At 41.6% G+C, this 22131-nt stretch overlaps 1 protein-coding gene across 5 annotated transcripts in view; it reads left to right on the top strand.

Moving 5' to 3' along the window:
• TAF6 (TATA-box binding protein associated factor 6) overlaps positions 1-22131 on the top strand; it is a 262044-nt gene that overhangs the window by 21008 nt on the left and 218905 nt on the right. For 4 of the 5 annotated variants that reach the window (XM_069646383.1, XM_069646386.1, XM_069646390.1 and 1 more), the window contains exon 2: positions 15095-15338. In XM_069646383.1, the coding sequence (XP_069502484.1) occupies positions 15183-15338 (156 nt within the window). In that variant the 5' untranslated portion in view covers positions 15095-15182. Of the gene's footprint in view, positions 1-14967; positions 15003-15094; positions 15339-22131 lie in introns of those variants that run through there. The other variant, XM_069646385.1, reaches the window with a different exon arrangement.

Here is a 22131-nt window from a genome sequence, read left to right as displayed (position 1 = left end):
TTTCTGCAAAACAGGATACACTCCATCTGTCTTTGGCAGGCTTCCAGTAAAGAGGTATTATGCAAAGTCTGGAGGTTGAAATATCAGCACTGGCAGTCTCGGGTAATAATTTAAGTGCATCCCAATTTGATTAATGTATGCGATGATCATGTGGGTAGTATGGAGGAACATTAAGCAGCTAGAATTTACTCTATGGTGTCATCTCAACATTTTGACAACTGAATTTCTGAATTCCAAGATGGCTCAACAGTGGCAACAAGCCGACCAGCCCAATTTCGGCCTTAAATTTGGTCTTTCAATCTTTAGTACTTTTATACGATCACATGGAAATAAGTTGGGAGGTTAGTCGCATGCGTCTTCATGGGGAAAGTGTCAAACTGTAACACAAACAGGCAAACTTGCTCAAAGGAGAATACCAACCGAAAGGTTATAGTTATTTTGAGCATACTTAACTCTACAAGTCAGTCTAAACCCCTCCGTCCCCTGTCGCCGGGGGTCTGAAATTCTGCCCATAGTTAAGCAATCATCAGGACGGCATGCCAATTTTAACATTGACCACTTGCACACATTTGACCAGGCAGTTCTTCTCTCGCCTGCTAAGGGTTTAGGCATGCAAGAGTCCGTGGTTGGGATTGAAGGTGGAGGCATTTAAGTTGCAAACGAAAAAGGCTAAGAATTAAAAATAATACAAGGAAAATAAAGTTTTCCCCTAATTTAGTCTCTGACTGTTGCCCCTGGAACTACAGATACTTTAAAAAAAAAGGAATTCTAAGAAAAAGAAAAAATCCAAACTACTGAAAGATTCGTTTTTTGTTTTCTACAACTACAGGGACTGAGGGCTCGGAGATGGGTGTAGATGGCATGCATCCCTGTTCCCAGGGCTGTCCCATGAGTAATGCGGTCTCGGAGCCTCCGATCAGATCAAGTGACCCAGTGTGATTAGAATGCTTGTCGAAGGAAATATTTGGCATTTGCCTAAGCCTTTGATAGGTCTGGAATGCTGGGTGCTGGCCCTAAGCAAGCCTAATGATCCAGTCACCTCAGAGGTAGGTAGCAAGCGTAACTAGAGTACAAAGCTAGAATCCATTTTTAAGGCTGATCGAGGTGCGAATCAATCAAGCATTCTTTTAATATTCAGAGGTATGCTGGCTCTCTTTGTAGTGGGTATTCAGCTGGATGAATTCCACAAAGGGTTGCAATTTAATAGGGTAATATTATTATATTTTTACTCAAAATGGGCATTTATTCTGGCGAGGGATGCTTGTGAACTCCTCCGAGACTATGGCTCATTTGAACCTGTGCTAAAAGACCTGGGCAAGAAAAAAGGTATTCCGACTGTATGGCACCTGACTGAACATTGGTCTCTGACCAAGGGATAAGTCTGATCTTAGGCAGGTTTCCAGTGTCTGTGGTTGGACTGATTAACCGATTGGTCATGGGTGTCCTCAACTTTACCAGTTCAAACAGGCTTCTGCAAAGGTTGCTAAGAATTAAGTTTTTAAGTTAAGTTGGAGCACAAGAGGTTTTAATAGTTTATTGAATGATACAGTGAAGGGAGTAAGTTTAATATTCTTTTTTTGCAAGAAATATGGTTATTGAAGGTACTGGTAATAGATGGTTTTAAAATTATTTTGGGGCATTTTGGAAAGCTTAAAAGGAGAAGAGGGATAGGCCATCTTTCTGGGGCAACATTGATTGTTGCAAAAAAACCTGGGTGCTACTCTCGATTTTAGTGAACAGCAAAGCCACCTCAATGCTGTTGGGGGTGTTAGTTTTTCTAGGTGGAGCTAAAGATCAGAATATTTTACTAATCAATTTTGTACTGTAATCTGCGGCCGTGTGTGTAGATCTGCTAATAGCACAGTTAGATAGCATATTATTGCATTGGGTTGAAGAGGGTGGCTCCCCTTATGTGACTTGCACTGGAGACTTCAACAGTAACTGTCCAGATATGAGGGTGGACACATGACCTAATTATCTCCCTATCACCATATCAGGTGAACACTAACGATATATTAATAAGGGAAAGTCTGGAGGTATTCTCTGTTCATAGCTTATAAAGAAATGGAATTTGCTTAAATCTAATGGTCATTTTCAGGTTGACTGTTGTAGTCAACCGACATGGTCTCGAATGACTTCACGCTCGACCATCAGTTTTATTTTCTTGCCCGCCCCTAGGAGGCGCGTTGACTTGAAGTGCTAATCTTGTTTTACGGGCGACCACTTTTATTTAATTCTGAAAGTTATTCACTGTTTTGAAAAGCATAGAATACATGGTAACGGGATTACATTTGATTGTAAATAACTTTAGACAGAAGTGGATTCACTGAACTATAATACAGATGAACCTATTTTTGATTGATATCCGAGATAAGTGGGATCACTCTGAATTAGAACTTCTTGCTCATGCAAATACAAAGATATAGTAAGTAACTGGATATGTCATTCTCCCCTCAAGTTATTGGAACCATACACCGTTCGTAGGGAAACTGACATAATTTTGATATTGTAATACAGAATAAAAGAAAGTGGAAATGAGAATAGAATTAAGAAGGCCGAAGTATGATCTAAGCCTCCTATCATGAGAGTATTACCCATGTTAGTAAGCAAACCAAACAAAAGTATAAAAACTGGCTTACATTATAGAATACATCTGTATGCATAAACTCCACCCAGCAAATGATTACACTATTTTTTCATGAGAACATTGGAGGGATAAGGGGCCTCTTGAATAATGAAGGGGTAACCCAGCCCTATATGCAAGCAAATTGCATTATTGAGTCAGTCTCTGGAGACTACTTTTGGAATCTTTGCTCTCGGTCTACCGGTGAAATCCCCTTTTCTCCTCTGGATATCCCTAAATATTGGGTTCTAAATTTTGATAGTGAAGACCTACAGATTGCACTCAGCCTGAAATATTCCAGGGCTTGTGGTCCGAAGTGACATTCCCAATACAGTTCAAAAAGCAGATGCAAGTCTTTGGAGTAATATTCTGATGTTATTTTCATAGGTTGCTACATCTGGAACGATTCCTCCCTTTTGAAGGAGAGCTATAATTGTTCCAGTTCATACGAAAGTGGAAAGAGGCTCACAGTTAAACTATGGAGCCATTTCTTTGCTTAATACAACTAGTAAGGGACTTGCTTCTTTTATATTAAAAGGACTTGACCCAATGAGCAGAAAACAAATGGGTTGAGTATTTTCCAAACCGGGGTTTCGTAAGCATAAGGGTACCTCATGTAATGGTATGATGTATTCTGTGTGTCAACAGAAAGCACTCTGATTCAAAGGCCATGCCCTAAAGTCTGATATAACTGCGTCCTTCAGTAAGGTTGACAGAAATCGACTTTGCAGAAAACTAGCTTCATGGACTATCCCAGTGATCCTGTTGAACATTTTAATGCTTTTTCGTGTTAATTCGATTAGCCTCCAAAGGTACATTGTTTAACAAGACCGTTCACGGTCAAGATAGGGATGCCGTTTAGCCCTCTTAACTTCTATATATCGAATATTCAGGAGGTGTTTTCTAAGCCAAACTTCTTCCCTCTGAAAATAGGTTCACTGTCCGCTGGCTAGTTGGCCTAAACGGTCGATGATTTAATTCTTTTAGACACTGCCCCAATAGGTTTGCAACAAAGCTTGGACTACTTTGGTGAGTATTTGAATGCAAACAATTTGGAGATAAATTCCTTGAGGAATGTTAGATCTTTTTGGCTATATTTTTGATATCTTGGTAATATATTGTGGTAAGCTTGTTGGGTATCTTTTTAGTGGTGGGCGTAACTTCAGAACCCTGCCTAATAATTTTTACCCGGGTCACTAACCCCAAGTACTGGCCTTGGTACTCTCTTATCTGCTCGCTGGATCTTATGTACAATACCACAATATGCCCCTTTGGCTGTGTTTCAAAATACATTCATCATGTCACATCACAAAATATTTATATTTACGCACACACACGCATAGCACTTCTGAAAATCTCAATTCACCTTATATTTGACCTCATGTGTTAATGTGAACTACCGCCTGCAGCAAGATGAGTTAACCACCTGTTGGACTTCAGTCTATGTGCTAATGTGCTAACGCAATAATTCAAACACATAATGAGAACTCAGAAGCTAACCTGTTCTTTCCTTTTGTGGCTTTATGAAAGGTTAATATTCAGAATAATGAAAAAAGATGCACTATACTGTGCTACATTTTGCAGTAATGTATACTTGACCATGGCTAAAATTCATTTCATTAGAGAGCTCACACACAGTAAATAGCTTTTCTAGTAATAAGCTTGACCTACACGTTTGGTGCTGGCTGGCTACCGCACAGTTCTCTGTAATCTTGAATGTTTCTTTCACTATTCTTGGCAGCTATGAGCCTGTTGTCATAATTAAAGCTCGCTTCATAAATGGTGAACCCATGTAACCTATAGATCGTGAATTACTTTAAGAAAACAAACATATATGTATATCACAGCAGCATGTAAAATATTTCTTTCATACATTACACGCTCGTCAATTACTGCATAATTATCTAAATCTGTTTGGGTCAGTGGATTCTCGGACCACAAGGTCAGGCTAGCCCTTCACAGCTTCAGCTGGCGATATTCCCCCTTTCCGCCTACTGGACAGGACAGGAGAGTTCTCATTATATCCACTCCTCGTCTCAGCCTGGAAGTAACCCACAAAGTCCTTCCTCAGTCTTTCTGCTTGTCACGCCACCCTGGGTCGACTACATATAATGGTGCTCGAGACTGCAAACTCTCCTGACGACTGCCAACCCAGTAGAGAGAGCGAGCGACAGCCCACAAGACTAGAGTCAGTCTGCCCAGGAACTAACTTCCAGCCCTCAAGACAGTCATTTTTATCATCTTCCTGTCCCTCCTCCTTCACGTATATCTAAACCTGTATAAATGTCTGAAGCATCTCCCAATGAAATCACCTCCCCTTGACAAACCAGCCCATTAGATGGCACGTGATTTCCTTTGTGCCTTTGATCGAGATTAAAGCTGCAGTTCTGAAGGAAAATATTCATCCAGCTCTATTTCCTCCTTCTCTACAAATGAACAATGGAGCCAGTTTAAATCAACTCTCATCTAAACCCTGTCACATATTCACTGCAAAAAAAATCTAATTCCATATTTTCCTGCAATTCCAGTTAACCTTCACAGCTCAAATGCCTTTACATTTTATGCAATGGGCCAATTTATCTCAATGCAACAATGTTTTGCACTCCTAAGCAATGGACTAAACTGCATTGAAAATGAGTAAGGGAATAGGTTATTGGGCCCTGGGATGTTAGCTGGATTAATATGTTAACATCCCCGGACCCGGGGATCGAACCTGTGTTGCACTTTGCCCCTGAGCTATCATCCCGAGACTTCACATCTACTAGGCACCGTTTGAGCCTTACACATTCTCGCACCTTTGGCCCTTGTTAAAATTCAAACCTTTGCTAAAATGTGGATGATGAAATGTGGAGCAGATTGTAATGTTATTGTTGTACTTTTAATGAATTATTAAGTGGACAATTTTAACAGTAATTGGGTTTAATTCATTTCTTAACTTAAACTTGATGTGTACCCCTCATTGAATCTTTTTAGAAGCATATTAGGCCCTAGAGAACTAATTTGTGATCAAATTTGATTGCTAATACTGTTCGCGCCGTTGCATTCTAAAAACTACATCCCCCTGGAGCATTGTAGTTCTCCCGACCTACTTCTTACCGGGCAGGTGCGTTGGCGCATCTGGGAGGTGCCAGGCTGTGCAATTCAGCGCTAGACTCGCTGCAGGCTCGAGCACACAGTCTGTTGGACCAACACGGAAGGCTTACTCCTCGCAACTTGGTCCACGGGCAAGTCAGCCGTTGCCTACACAGGCCCTGGAGCCATCTGTTTGTATTTAGCTAGCTCCCTCCAGACTTCTGAGTATTTTAAGTGATATCACATATATTACATTAAATCAACGGAATAGTTGTCTTCGCTGCACCCCCTTAGTAAATTAAACCGATTTCACTGTGGAGGACGCAATCACTCCATGTGACATCCAGGTTAAACGGGGACAACACATTAAGATGTTTACTAAATACCAGGTCCTTGGATAAACATGCCACTAACATCTGTGATGACATGTGTTTCACTGAAAAGTGGCTCAAGGATTCTAGCGGGCCTAACATCAACCTTGCTACTCCTGATGGATACACATTTCATGCACAACATGGAGAAAGTGGCAGAGGAGTCGTCGTCGCAGTTTTAGCTAAACAAAGGATAGACTTTTTTCAGGTACCCATTTCATGTACTGCATGTGAAATAATACATATGAAAGTCATAATTACCCCCCAATGATTGTCCAAACAGTATCTGGATGTATAGCCGCCTATTGAGGCGCCCATGTTCCTTGAGGAGATATCTGGCATCCTATAGGGTCTCAACAAACCACACAGCTACACTATTATACTCTGTGACTGCAATACATGGTTAGGGAATCCTAGAGATTCAGAAGCCACTGTACTAGAATAACTATTTCATAGCCATGATTTTTCTATACAGAGTAAGGAACCTACACACCTAAATGCATGCATCTCTCTCACTTGCATCCAGTTATGCTTGCTGCATCCACACGTTGCTAAACCAGGTAGCACCCCTGAAAGAGAAGAAAGTCAAGGAAAGAGAAACTAATCAAAAATGGTATTCCCCGCACCTTGCCTCCCTAAAGCAAGAAAAGAGGAAGGCTGAACGTTTATGGATGAAAAAGCAATCCCAAGTGAGCAAGGTGAAATGGAAAGCCATAGAGCAAAACTACCGGATGGAAATTTTCTACGCAAAAACTCTCAAATCTCGAGTTCTGCAAACAAAACTAAGAAACTATCAGGACACTAGACCAACCCAAAGCCATGAAAAAACGGTTTACCCCGAATAATTTAGACTGTCAGGCTGTGCAGAAAGCCTTTGAGGACAGGATTTGTAAAGCACAGTGTAGCATCGCTGCTAGGGAAAAATCTACCTCCCAGGTTTTGTTTCTGAATTGAAAGCTTCTAAAATTCCTCCCATTCTCGCTTTAAGCCATTACTGTGGATTCCCTGATAGAAATGCACCCTACTACTTTTCTAATGGATGCTCGCCGCTCTAAAATTGTCTTGGAGCACCCAGATATTTTTGTGCCCTTCATGACTCGTTTTCTAAATGCCTCTTTCTGATAACATGTCTATCTTTTAAAAAATGTTACTGTCGCCCCCTACTAAAAAACTCTAACCTAGATTCTGCAGTTTACTGCAATCTTAGATCTATCGCCAACGTTCCTTTTTTTGCTGAAGATAGTTGACCGCGTAGCTGCCGCTCAATTCCGATATTTTACACCAATGACAATCAGGCTGTATGACTTCACACGGGACGGAGACCGCCATGCTTGATTTGTAAACTGAAATGGATATAATGGATGAAAGCAAATCCGGGCTGATGATGCTTCTGGACCTCTTAGCGGCCTTTGATCTTGAACATCAGCCTAAACAATTAAAGGGAATCGTGAAATTGGTAGCTTTCCGCCAATACAGTGGAATGGTTTCGGGCATTCCTCAGTGATAGGATGTCCAAAATTATTTGGGGAAATGCCTTTTCAACCACGGAGATCATAACGTGGAGTTCCCCAGGGGGCATGTCTGTCCCCCGCCCTCTTCCATGTCTTCTGTCTTCCGTTGTGTGATCTCTTAGATTCCATTGGGCTCCATTTCACTAATTATGCAGACGACTCAGCTTATTGTTAGGCTGAGTGGAGACTATGAAAAAGATGTTAGCTTTTTTATGTCAGTTTATGAAAAAATACGAATCTGGATGGCAGAAAACGGGCTATGTCTCAACAGTGAGACTACAGAACTCTGTCTTCGGATCGGTCCAAGCTAGAGAAAAACTAGGAACTGTCTATGCTAATTTTTGCATAGACCAACATCATATAAAAACAGTGAGCAAAGTAAACAACACTTGGCTTCATTATTGAAGCATCACTCTATGCTGATGCCCCAGTTGGTAATGTTATTAAGAATGCTCAGGTGAAACCCTGCATCTCCGACACTAACTGCATTACCTTGGTTAGAGGCTTAATTATGCCAAGGTTGGATTACTGCAATGCGTTACTGGGAGGAGCCAGCAAAGGATGAGTCAAAAAAGCAGCAGTCCTTGCAGAATGATGCAGCTAGTCATAAAAATGTTAAGAAACATGAGCATGTATCATTGCACAGAAGGAATGTACACTGGCTCCCTGTAGAAGCAAGAATAGAATTTTTAAAATCAACCACATGATCCATAGTGCCTGTTCGGAAATGCCCCCAAATTTCTAAAAGAGCGCATTACTATTCAAAACTCCAAAAGGACTACTAGATTATAAGCAAATAGCCTGCCCTAGATCCAAAAGGGCAAAGGGAAAAGAACGGTCGTATCCTGTGAAGGCCGCCAGGCATGGAATAATTTGGAGATCAAGCTGAGTCAGAACGGAAACTTGACTACATAAAAAAAAACACTAAAGACTTTTGTTCTCTTAAGTATCTGTATCTAAAGAATTGTTAACCCTCTGTCCAATCTCTTTCCCTCTATAAATCTGCCCTCTCCGTGCCCTGATGCCTACGGGCCCCCGGCGCGTAAGAATTACGGAAATAGGAAAGAAATAAATACCTATGTTGAAATTCAGAATGGGGGAAAAGTGTTCTCTAGTACATTTCCCTACACACCCTCCTTTTTTCTGCTGGGACACAACCAAAATCACTGCAGGAAAAAGCAAACGCACAATAATCCCGGCCTTGGTATTTTACCTTGATCTTAACAGTTAAGAAACAAACATGCAATTGGTAATATCCATACACAAATATATATATATATTTGGTATCTTTCCGCCAATACAGTGGAATGGTTTCGGGCATTCCTCAGTGATAGGATGTCCAAAATTATTTGGGGAAATGCCTTTTCAACCACGGAGATCATAACGTGGAGTTCCCCAGGGGGCATGTCTGTCCCCCGCCCTCTTCCATGTCTTCTGTCTTCCGTTGTGTGATCTCTTAGATTCCATTGGGCTCCATTTCACTAATTATGCAGACGACTCAGCTTATTGTTAGGCTGAGTGGAGACTATGAAAAAGATGTTAGCTTTTTTATGTCAGTTTATGAAAAAATACGAATCTGGATGGCAGAAAACGGGCTATGTCTCAACAGTGAGACTACAGAACTCTGTCTTCGGATCGGTCCAAGCTAGAGAAAAACTAGGAACTGTCTATGCTAATTTTTGCATAGACCAACATCATATAAAAACAGTGAGCAAAGTAAACAACACTTGGCTTCATTATTGAAGCATCACTCTATGCTGATGCCCCAGTTGGTAATGTTATTAAGAATGCTCAGGTGAAACCCTGCATCTCCGACACTAACTGCATTACCTTGGTTAGAGGCTTAATTATGCCAAGGTTGGATTACTGCAATGCGTTACTGGGAGGAGCCAGCAAAGGATGAGTCAAAAAAGCAGCAGTCCTTGCAGAATGATGCAGCTAGTCATAAAAATGTTAAGAAACATGAGCATGTATCATTGCACAGAAGGAATGTACACTGGCTCCCTGTAGAAGCAAGAATAGAATTTTTAAAATCAACCACATGATCCATAGTGCCTGTTCGGAAATGCCCCCAAATTTCTAAAAGAGCGCATTACTATTCAAAACTCCAAAAGGACTACTAGATTATAAGCAAATAGCCTGCCCTAGATCCAAAAGGGCAAAGGGAAAAGAACGGTCGTATCCTGTGAAGGCCGCCAGGCATGGAATAATTTGGAGATCAAGCTGAGTCAGAACGGAAACTTGACTACATAAAAAAAAACACTAAAGACTTTTGTTCTCTTAAGTATCTGTATCTAAAGAATTGTTAACCCTCTGTCCAATCTCTTTCCCTCTATAAATCTGCCCTCTCCGTGCCCTGATGCCTACGGGCCCCCGGCGCGTAAGAATTACGGAAATAGGAAAGAAATAAATACCTATGTTGAAATTCAGAATGGGGGAAAAGTGTTCTCTAGTACATTTCCCTACACACCCTCCTTTTTTCTGCTGGGACACAACCAAAATCACTGCAGGAAAAAGCAAACGCACAATAATCCCGGCCTTGGTATTTTACCTTGATCTTAACAGTTAAGAAACAAACATGCAATTGGTAATATCCATACACAAATATATATATATATATATATATATATATATATATATATATATATATATATATATATATATATATATATATATATATATATATATATATATATATATATTGTTTTAATTATTAGATTTTTTTCTGTTAATTTTAGTTTTTATTTTTTATTCTCATTTTAATCTTCTGATCACCTTTAATTCTTACCCTCTTTCAATTGGGTATCTCCTTTTTTTTTGGGGGGGGAATGATTTTTGTATCTTTTTATTATTATTATTTTTTTTAATATAAAACATGAATACTTTCAAAACAACCATAAGTCCATAAAACTGTGCCAGTGGACTCGGTCTGATACCAAAATCTATGTTTGTAAAAATAAAAAAATAAAATATTTTTAAAATAAAATATGATGTTTAGCAGGGAAACTGTTTGGGAAACTGTTCTTGGTGAGGTAAACCTGCATCCTCTGTAGGTGGGACTTCTTTTGAGGCCACCTTCACCCCCTTTTTCGGTCCAAGTTCTTTTCCAGGGAACTCCATTCCAGTGGCATTCTCCAGAGATCCCGGGCTTCCAGGCATCTGGCGCACTCTATTTCCGCGATAACAGAGAAAATAATAATTTTTCTAAGCTAAATAGAAAAAGACAACTTAAATCAAGTACATCAAGCCATTTTCTTTTCCCTTTTCATTTGGGTATCAGAAATCAAAATGAATTATGCACACAAATGTACATTATACGCAAAATACCATATAATGCAGCAAGGACATCTCTTTAATATCATTTGAAACAACACAGCACTTTTTCAGGCAACTGATTCAAACACAACCGATCTTCACAACCTCTAACAAAAATAACGCAAATTAACTAAGCATTCACCTATTTACCATACCCCTTTCGCTTAGTTACCTATTTATACTTTTGTTCATAAATTTGATTTGTCTTTCCCTTTTATCCCTTCAACACCTATTCACCTGCTATGGTAAGTCTATTTAATATGCAAGCGCTTTACTTTCATACTATCATGTTTCACTCCCTGCTAGTCTCTGTTCGCTCCAGCCTTTTCACCTCCTGTTTCCGGTGGAAGGACTTAATCTGATTAACATGGACAAACTGTTCCACTGTTAATTTTCCCTCCTTTCTAGCAATTCTGTAGACCACAGGTGAAACCTTATCTACAATTCTTTATGGCCAGGGCCACGCTGGAGTTTTTATGCTTACCTTTCCCAAAGTTGAATTTATAGACCTGGTCTCCTATCTCATATTCTCTCACAGATGTGTTCCTATCGTAATATGCCTTTGCGCCATCAACAGCCTTTTCCAATTTTCGCTGCGTAAATACAAAAGCATATTGCAAGGGCTTTCTCAGTTCTTCCACATATTCATGGATTGTGGACGCATTTATAAGAACCTGTTAGTTTGTTCTGTAGAGCAAGTGTTGCGGCAAAAACATTTTCCTGCCTGCCGAATTTCATGGGGGCTGATATTTGTTGATTTAGAGGGCGTTGACCTGAGAGCCATTAATGCCAGAGGAAGACGAAATTGCCAGCTAGATCCCGCTTCAGTTTCAAACTTTTTCAACATGTCAACTATCGATCTGTTACACTGTTCCGTTCCCCCTGAAGAGGAGGGCCGGTAAGAAATGTGTAGCTTCCTCTTCACACCCAAGATTTGCCACAGTTTTGTCACAAATGTTGTCATGACTGCACTAGTGAAATGACTTCCACGATCTGATTCTATTCCTTGAGGTAAACCAAATCATGAAAAAAATATTCACAAGTAAAGTGGCTGCAATTTGCATACTTTGGAATGCACTCCACCCATTTAGACATTAGAGGAATGACTATCAACATGTACTGGTTTCCCCATGCTGATCTCCTCACGGACCCTACAAAATCTACTTGCAGATCGGACCATGGGAGTGTCAAACCCCTTTTCAATAATAGTGCTCTATGAGCAGGTGATGCAGGCTAAAACTGTGCACACACTAAACATCCTCTGGTATAGAGCTCAACATCTTGAGACCTGCGGCCAATGGGCATCATCTTTTAAAATGTCCAATGTTTTCTGTGAACCTCTGTGGCCTGCAATTATGGCATCGTGGACCAAGACAGTACCCATTGGATTTGGCTTGTCACAGATTCTCTAATCATCAGTCCATCTTGTAACCGAATTCTCTATTTGTTTTTTAATAACACCCTCAATTCCTCTTTCCCTTTGCAGTCCTTCTCATTAAGAGGATTTTTACTGCATCTAGAAAATGGCTGTAAAATGGGCCTAGAATAAGATCCTCCCTTTATGCCTTTATCAAGTCTGTATCTGTAATATCAAAACTCCATTGTGCCACAGGCTGTTCAACTGTTTTGGAGCGTGTTATCGCATCTACCTGTATTTCACCAATTAGGTGTTCAATAGAAACCAACTCTCCCATTACAGCTCCTATTTTGGCTAATTGATCTGCTAAATTTCCTTCCTTATCTTCACCTGGTGTTTTCAAATGACCACGTATTTTCCTTCAATGGATTATCAGGTTATTTTCTAACACAAGTTTGTCTATAGCTTGAATCATCTTGCCATGTTTAAACGGCTTCTTGTTGTAAGTGAGCATGCTTTTCACCTCCCAGCCAGGTACTCCACAAAACTATTTCACGCATCATCAGAATCAGTGACTAAAACTATTTCTGCAAGTCCATTTTAAGACTTTAAGTCTATTTTTTACTGCTGTAGATATTGCCTTGATAAATGGCGGCCAATTCTGCAACTTGACTGCTTTTAGGGCCTATCCTCATGCTTTCTCTGGGAATGCTGTTGCATTTATGCCACACGTTTCCTATTCCTGACACTAGTTAATTTTCAGCATCATTTTCTATGCGGTATACACATCCATCTATATCCAAAAGCCTTACATGGTTCTTCATTGAAAGCCTTGTGTGGGGATTGGTCAAATTCATTTAAACTTGTCTTTAGCTCTGTGACTTCTGCACAGTCGTGCAACACTGCTAGACCTTGAGCAACTGAGCTCTTTTTTTTTTTTTTATTTTGTCCATATCTTTGCATCATCGCGTTTAGTCCATAACTGTGGTGTGGTGCGAATGATAAAAACCTGTTGTAAAGGGTCAAATTAAAATTAGCTGGCATGTGCTTTATGCGTTATGTGTGATGATCAAACTGTGCCCAGTAGATGTCAGTATTATGAGTCTCACACCCTTGGCTCTAGTTAAAATTCAAACCTTTGCTAAAATGTGGATGATGAAATGTGGAGCTACCCTTGTTGAAATTCAGAATAGGGAAACTTATTTCCACATTACATTTCCATACAGGACAGATATTAATTTTAAGAGGGATATAAAATTTAAGAATTTAAAATCTTACGTTTGCAAAAGAAAGATTGAAGAGGTAGATCATCTCACATATTTAGAGTTAATAATCTCAAATGGGAAGCAGTTGGGCTTCATTGAAGACACACATACTGTAAAATAATACAGATTAAAATACTATTGGCCTAAACTGCTGCTATTCCTCCAACCTTTAATTCTTTAAAACCAGTTTCTCCAAATATTATTTATAGGTTGGAACGAATGACGCTGAGTAACTCAAATCAGTTAACAGCATTGGAAGGTTAGATCTGGTGCTCAATGTTGGGCTTGCAGTATCTCTGCCATTTGCATTGATACAGTTAGTGTTGAGGTTAGGATAATGGTCGTACATGATAAAATGGAATAAGGTTATCTTGCCTCTACAATTATCTGAAAGGAAAGCCCCTTTTTACACATCAGTGCTCAGACCAGTAATTGTAGGAGTTCATTTACAGGTGTGAAGGATAGCTCGCTGGAAGTTAACATGGAGTTGAGTCTTGCGTTGGATAATCCTGCCTTAGTCAAAAGGAAATGTACTGAGCTGTACAACATTGAACATGGGGAGATATTATTAAAGCAGAAAGTATACAAAGTGTGCAAATTGCCCCTCTGTGTTAAGGTCACCTATGGCCTATATTCAAACATTTCCATCTCCTCATAGGTCATGTTTTTTTAAAGATTTAGATTGCATATCCTACACACACTTCTTGGTCCTCGCTAAAATAAAATAGTAAAATATCCCCAAGGATTTGTAATAAAGGTCACTTGGAGACCTTGTGTCATCTGGTACTAGACTAATGTTTTAGTTCAGAGAACACTATTATTTTTAAAGATGTATCCACACTGGAGATAGTGTCCTGCCAGAAGCACTCTGGTTGAGACTAATGAATGGGGGGGGCAACTCTCCCAGACCATACCGCTGGATTCTTTCCTAAGAGAAATATTTCTTATCCTAAAGGCTATGAGTTTAGGGTAAAGTGGTTGGTTAGGCTTACTAAAAAAAAGGAACCGCTGGAGGTATAATTCATTTGTACTTGCTACTTTGTAAGGCAGAAACAACTTTCCTTGTACATGGCTTTTCTTCAAACGCATTTTAATTCTGATTTATTCATGTGAGGTTGTTTTCCTCAAACTGTACAGTTGCACCAAGTCACTTAAATTGGTGGATGCCCAGATCTTTATTGTAAACAGGGCTGGTGTGTTATGTTTGTTTCTTAATTACTATGAATGGGTTTTTTTGGGATTACAACGGCTTTTTAAATTCTTATTAGAAGCTTAGCAATGCTTTAGTGGTCAAACCTTTCCTTTTGAGGTGTAAGAGTTGCACCTGTCATTTAGAATTTTTGTTTGGTGTTAAATAATAGTCCTCAAGTTTTGAAATGTTTTATGTCAAATGTTTACTTTTTAAAATAACACGTAAAGTTGAAAACTTTTTTTTGAAGCAAGTCGTATCTGAAACGGAGATCCAAGACCGTTCAGACTTCTCAAAGGGTGGGTGCATTGTAATGCCAGCACACATGGAGCCCACTGACTCTGGCACAGTACTAACTGTTTATTTCTTCTTTCCCTCCCCTACCCCACAGCATTGATGGGGGCGCTTCTGCCTCCGCATCTAGGCTGTAGGATCGCCTCAGTGGCAGGCCAGACGCCGACTGGAAGCTACAGGCGGATATGGCAGAGGAGAAGAAGCTGAAACTAGGTAACACCCTCTTCCCTACCGAATCCATGAAAGTCATTGCCGAGTCCATCGGAATCTCCCAAGTTCCTGAAGAGACCTGCCAGCTGCTATCGGAGGAGGTCAGCTATCGGATTAAAGAGATCACTCAGGTACTCCCCAAATCAATGTCTATTTGCAGTTGTAGTTATAAAAAAAGTGTTGAAAGTATAAAGCATTTTAACATTTTGAGTCACTTTAGTGTTATATCGCACATTTCTACATAGTGAAATTTGGCTTTAACATTAAACCAACCCACGTTGAATCCCAGCATTGTAGTGTAATCATCATTTACTCCCTAAAATCACTAAAAGGGCTTCAACATCACTTAAAATGTAGTTTAAATAGTGCATTGCTGCAATCCTGTTGGTTGAATTCACTATTTCAAAATTTACAATTACTTTTCTTGAACTATATTTTAAATTCACATGTAGACCCTGTTTTAATAGTTGTATTGGATTTTGGGATACATTTTAGGAATTACCTCAGAAAATATATAATCTCAGTTGATATGCACATTCCAGGGTTCGAAATTGCCTGGAAGGGAAGCTATTTAGCTCCTGCTCTAGGCCTTTCTCCCACTATACTTGACTCTCAGACCTAGGTGTGTTGTCTCCGGTGTTTAAAATACATTGTGAAAGTAGTGCTGTCTTTGGTTTTTTGCCTTCGTAGCAAAGCGTTCATCTAGAAAATTGTTCTACTATTGTCTGAGCTCTTGTCGTTTGTTCAATTGTCTACTATCGTCTCGTCTCTCCTTGTCTCATCTGCTTGCGCCCCTCCATGTGTGTTTACCTAGTGTTATCCCTGTCCCCACCCCTCCTCCTGCCCCCACTTACTCCTCTCTCCTCTCCATACCTACTCTATGGTGCTCTGTCTCGCCTATCTTTTCTAACTGCTTCTCTATCGACTGCCCTGCTCTCCTCACTAAATCTGGTAGGAAGAAGTTTAAAAAGGACACCCTGGTCTCCAACCCAGGCCACCCTATCGCTGACACCTATACCAGTGCCTCCTCCAGGCAAACCCTCACTGACATGTTTGTCGTTCCCTTGCCAGACCTATGGACTTTTCATATGGTCTCTGCTTTCTCCTTTCTCTACTTCTCCCATTAATGGTGGCACCCGGTAAGAGGCCTTCCTGGCCTCCTTCCACTACTCTAAGATCATCATTAATGTTTACCTGAATGGTACTGTCTAGGTCCAAGGCCCTCAGGCCAACATTCTCCTCTTTGATAGACGCCTCCCGCGCCTCCTAAATTTCCTTTATTCTCTTCTGTCCCCTCTTTCCTCCACGGCTTCCTTGCCTCCCCCTGCTGTCTCCTCCTTGGCTACCTTGCCCTTTCCTTCTTCCTTTTATGCTCCCACCTCATGCTTCTTCTACACCTCCGCAGGCCGTACCTCTGATTTGTACCCCTCACCGGAAGTCTTTAAAGGACTGCAACCTTCTCTATATTGCCACACTAGACTCTCGCTCAGCTGTCAAATACTCCTCTGACATCTGCCACCTCCTTGAAGAACTTGACCTCGATGTCCTCGGTCTCACCGGGACATGATTCACGGCCAGCTCTGTCACAAGTTCTGACACTCCTCCCTGACTGCTACAAGAGCCTCTCCGCGACCAGGTCCAATTGTTCTGGAGGGGGTGTAGCCCTGATATTTCCTGAGTGGATTCCTGCCTCTGTCATTCCTACGCAAGCCTACTTCTCTTTCGAATGCCTTGTCTGCGGGCCCACTCTCTCTCCTAGCCAATCCCACTGTTGCTACCATCCATCAGCCACCTGGTCAGATCTCCTTCCTCTCTGAGTGGGCGTACCTCTCCTCTTCCCTCCTGGTCTCGACCACTCAACTCCTCCTTCTTGGAGACTTTAACATCCACCTGGATGCTTCCTGTCCTTCCTCTGAACTCTTTCGTATCCTCTGCAACGCTCTCCCACTCTCTAGCCTCCCCTCTGGCCTGACTCACTCTGCAGGGCACACTCTGGATGTCCTGATCTCTACAGACCTCCCCCTTTCTATCCCTCTCACCACTCCTCTCTCCTGGAGCGATCACTTTCTCCTTTCCTCCCAGCTCACTCTCTCCACCCCTCGGGCCAAGCCAACTCCAGCATGGCCACCTACCTTCTCAGTTATCCGAACCATGAAGCGTGTCAGTTGAGGCTTTTGCCTCCACTTTCTCCCCCTTCCCCTTTGGCTAACTCACACCCTGACACATTCCTTTCTATGCTCCGCTCTGCTATATCTTAGGCTCTTGATGTTCTTGCCCCTGTCATGAGGATCCGCTTGAAGTCCAAAGCCAAGTGCAACTCCTGGTACGACTGACTGCACTTTTTACATATTGTTTTATTTATTCTATTTATTTATTACTGATGATCCTATCTACTGCACTGCCCCCACGACCCCTCCACCCTGCACTTCTTCCGTTCACCAATCACCTGCACTTGCGCAATCTCAATGTCATCTGGTCTAGTAAGTTCGTTGGTTCTGTCTTCCCTCTACCTTGCCTCGTCGCGCCTTGAAACACTTGTGTATAGGCACGTTATAAATGCCATGTCATATATCTGGTTATAGCTACGTGACGCCTGGATAGCTTGAAACCAACAGCTACCAGGAGCTACTTTTCACTTTCCAGGCAAGCAGTGCCATACAATCATAGCTATATGATAATAACTTTGTACATTATGGAATATGTTTAAAGGTGAATAAAGAACACACCCAAGGGATATTGAAAGGATGTTGAATAATATTTAATATACAAAGAGTTAGAGTTAGCATCTTGCGCACATGTTGGACTTGCTGTGCGCTATGGACTGGCTCCTGGTTCCCCAAAGGTAGCTCCTGCCTAGTGGCTGATGCCAGATACCCAGGAGCTGATTTTTGCTATTGGTCAACAAATCCTAATTTCACATTGCACTGTCCAGCCGAAGAATCAACAGACAACTAAACGCCAAGAAATGGGACCACACGATTTATTCAGACAAGGAAAAACTACCAGGGTACTAGGTTTAACTTGAGGTGGAAATTCACAAACATGTGCAAAGATTATGACCATGGTCCTCCATCTTCTCCTCTTCCAACCCTCTTTGAGTGTTCCCTTTTGACAGCAAAAGTGACTCTGTCACTAGGGTTTAAAAAGTCTTGGCCGTCTTTCTTGGTTTAGTTATTTCTTGTCTGGATATTGGGTTGTTCCCATTCAATGGGTACAAAAACCCCCCTCTACCAACCACGCTGCCTTAGACCTTCTGAACCAGGGTTGGGCATCAGATTTTTAAGCAATAGCTGAACCCCGGAATTAATGCTTGCATCATTCACACGTTGATTGTGCAGTTCTTCCTCAGCTGCCCTTTCCAGGAGTTCAGATGACGGTCAGGCTCTTTCCATCACTATATTAGACGGCGTGTAATCATGCCTATGGGGACCTTCGATTCTCTGCTTTTCACCTACCCCCACCCCCAATATCTTCCTTATTCCTTAGCTCCTCTTTATATTACTTCTTCCACCCCCCTACATTCTCCACCAAGCTCCACCGTGCAGCTTGTTCCTTCACTTCACCTCTCCTACTCCCCTTGTCCTCCTTTTTGCTCCTGTCTCTTTTTCTCTCCTTCACTCTTCTGATATTATTTTCACCTCTGCTGGACTTGTCACTGCCACTTCTCCTCTTCGCTTGTCCAGTCTTATTTCCACCTCTGCTCTTCTCCTATTATCTCCTCTCACTACTCTCCCCACGCTCTGCTTCTCCTCGGCCTCACTTTTCCATTCCCCTACCCTATCCCCCTCCGCTTCACCTTCTGCCCCCTCTGCCACATTGCCTTGCTTTAAACACCACCTTTATACTCCTAACTCCTCCCACATTGCCATCCATTCTGGCCTGTGTATACCTAATAGTGTTTGGAACTTCAGGTGTGACAAACAATTAAACTTGCCTTGGGATTGAGCCCAGGAAGGACATTGTGACTATGGTTGACAGCTGGTGCTTACTGCTTAGCATTCTGCCATGCTGCTCCACTACCAAAGACGTTTCAACCTCGTCTGCTATCTTGGAACCAGGCTGCAGATTTTGGTGATCATTCCCATGTGACAGAACAGGGTTCTCGCTACTCTCAGGGTTTGGTATGATATTCTCACAACAGCAATGCCCCGTGAAGTTCAGCATGCAGGGTTCACAAATCGCACTGCAAGCAACCCCCTCATACCTGACTCTAAATAAATCAATAATCTTGTGACGTTTTGCTTTGCAACATAGGCAGCGGCCTATCTCCGGACCACCCAAGTATGAAGAACTGCTAACTCTTGGAGGTGGGGAGGGAGCTGGTGTGCAGTAGCAGGAAGTGGTTTGAAGAGAGTATTGGAGGTGAAAGGATTAACATCAAGGGGGTTGAAGGTGGTTAAGGAAAGGGGAATGGAGGAAGACTTAACAGCAAGAGAGTTGTTGGAAGGTAGAGGAAGAGAAGGATTGGAGGAGGGATTACCATCGTAGAGGAGGGTAGAACATTTCTGACAGAGGTTAGAGTTGAGGCGGGAGAGCTAATGGAGCGGGTTTGAGAGTTTAAGGATGAGGTTGGTGTATTTAAAGAGGAGGAGATGGCCGTGTTGTTGGATGGGTATGGCAAAGTTGAGGAGAAGGTCGGGAGGTTGATGGAGGCAGAAAGCATCAGCAGGAGCAAACCCAGAGGGAGAGGGACTGGATTAGTCAGTTCCCCTATCTGAAAGGTGGAGACCATAGAGGAACGATGAATGCGCTTTTGGCGATGAGGAGGGGCAGACCAGCTAAGTGTCTAGGCAATCCGTAGATAGAGTTGTTTAGAACGGTTTTTCTAAAGTCCTACGCAGACTTCATGAAAACCATATCTGAGGCAGTACATATGCTTCACTCTTGGTTTAAGGCTGTACCACCTGAGGATGGGGTTAGTGTGGACCGAGCAGCCAGGCTTATTTTAGGAGGGAGAGAGGGCTGTAGCTTGGTACAAAGAAATTGTAGCATACATATGGTCCAAAGAAGCCCTGTGTATTGTAAAAATTAAATGGTTTATTTAAATACAAGTAGGCCCAGATAGGGAAATACATACATATCATATTAACACAATTATAAAAAAAAAACGAATACTTGAGGGATACAACCTGTTGAGGAGAATTTTCATTTATGTTTTAATTCCCTTCAACCTTAGAGACCCCCAGCTCTTTTGCCTGACCTAGGACTTTTTAATTTTCACTCTGGAGTGAGTGAGACCTTTTTCTCATTCCCTCATATGTTTTACCTGATTTGGATGTTTGTGTTTTCATTGTTTTTGTTTTGGAGTCTGAAACTCCATAGGCATCTACTTTTTGTATAGTGACACACAGCACCTTCAGTGCAGTGTTGCAGAGAAATCCTTTAGATTTCTCATAAGGTTTAACTATCTGGTCGGCCATCACTCTGTAGGCAGGAGCTACCATAGATGCTCCTTTTATATTTTTGTCCATTTTGTATGAACCATTGTGTTTAAATGTATATTGTGTTCTAATTCTTCTTCATTAATATTCTCAAATACTCAAAAGTTAATGTCACATTTACATGTTTGGAAGTCACCAGTTGTCCCTAAGAGCCAAAAGTATCTCCTGGTAGCTGTTGGTTTTAAGCTAACCAGGCTCTACTATGCTAGAAGCAGGCGCTACATGGCTCCCAGCTCAGCTCCATTTCGAACCCTGCGCCTATTACACATTCAAAAAGCAATGCACAATTCCAGTTTAGATATACTTTTAGAATACAGTCAGTAATTCAAGGGTAGTAGACCCTGTCAGTCATGCAGTGACACTCAGTTATGAAATCACATAATTAACCAAACCTGATTACTTTTTAGAACTCAGTTCAGAGCTAGTAAAACATGTATACATTCCGGAGGGGCTTTAAGCTACCCTGTGATTAGTATTAACACACAATAACTATTTCTGAATGCCCTCAGCAATTCAAGAAAAGTAAAGGCCAATTGCACTTCAAGAAAAACTCAAGGTATTTCAAGGTAAGTAATGGGCATTACCATTATTTTGGAAATGCTCTAAGCCGATTTTAGGGGAGGCACAACCAAGTGTTATTAGTTTAGAAGAGCAGCAGCTGTTCAAGTTAAGTAAGGACCCATATACCTTTTTAAGAGGGGCTTCAAGCAACTCATAAGGTCAAGTATTAACTTCTAGGCTGTTTTTTAAAGCAGATCAGGGGGAGCAAAACCCAATTACACTTCGGGAAGAACACATTGTTATTCAAGGTAGGTAAACCAATTATTTCTTTTTCAAATTGGGTTTCATTAAAGTTTTTCCAAACAGTACAACAAACCATTGAAATGTAGGAACTAAAACATTAGCATGAATGTCGAACACTGTTGGTAAATTCACAAACTAGCTGGGCCTTCTTCGGCCTAAAACAAACTTTAAACATTGAAACGACCCCACCTCTCTCTACCCGCTCACCCCCCTCTGTGGTGACTCTTTCCCTTTGAGTCAACTAGCGTGTTGAACCAAGATTGTGTCCGATATGTTTGATATTTGCAGGGGCCATTAACAAGTAGGGCCCTTCCGAGTGGTGTCTCTCCCTCCCCTCCTCCTCGTGACCACTCATTCCGGTACACTAAATAGTCCCCCAGGCCATCAGCTTCTTTCATGGTAGTGCCCCTGCTGGCAAATCTGCTCCAGTTGTAGCTGGCACCATATACCCATTCACAAATTTCCCCCCAATCCTGTTCCACCACTCCCCACCCACTTACCATTGAGTCCAGCCGTTATCCGCCATAACGTACATATTTATTTTTGGCCACATCTATCCACTGCTTTTTACCTAGTGTGTGTACATTTTTCTAGTGGATCGCTATGCATGCCCTGGCCACTAGTATCAGGCTCGCTGCCATTTGAGGTGGTCGGGGTGTGGGGGGTCGAAGATGATTCC

Source organism: Ambystoma mexicanum, chromosome 1p, assembly GCF_040938575.1.
Source record: "Ambystoma mexicanum isolate Mex_15411 chromosome 1p, UKY_AmexF1_1, whole genome shotgun sequence".
Taxonomy (NCBI): Eukaryota; Metazoa; Chordata; class Amphibia; order Caudata; family Ambystomatidae; genus Ambystoma; species Ambystoma mexicanum.
This window is presented reverse-complemented; position numbering and strand designations above follow the sequence as displayed.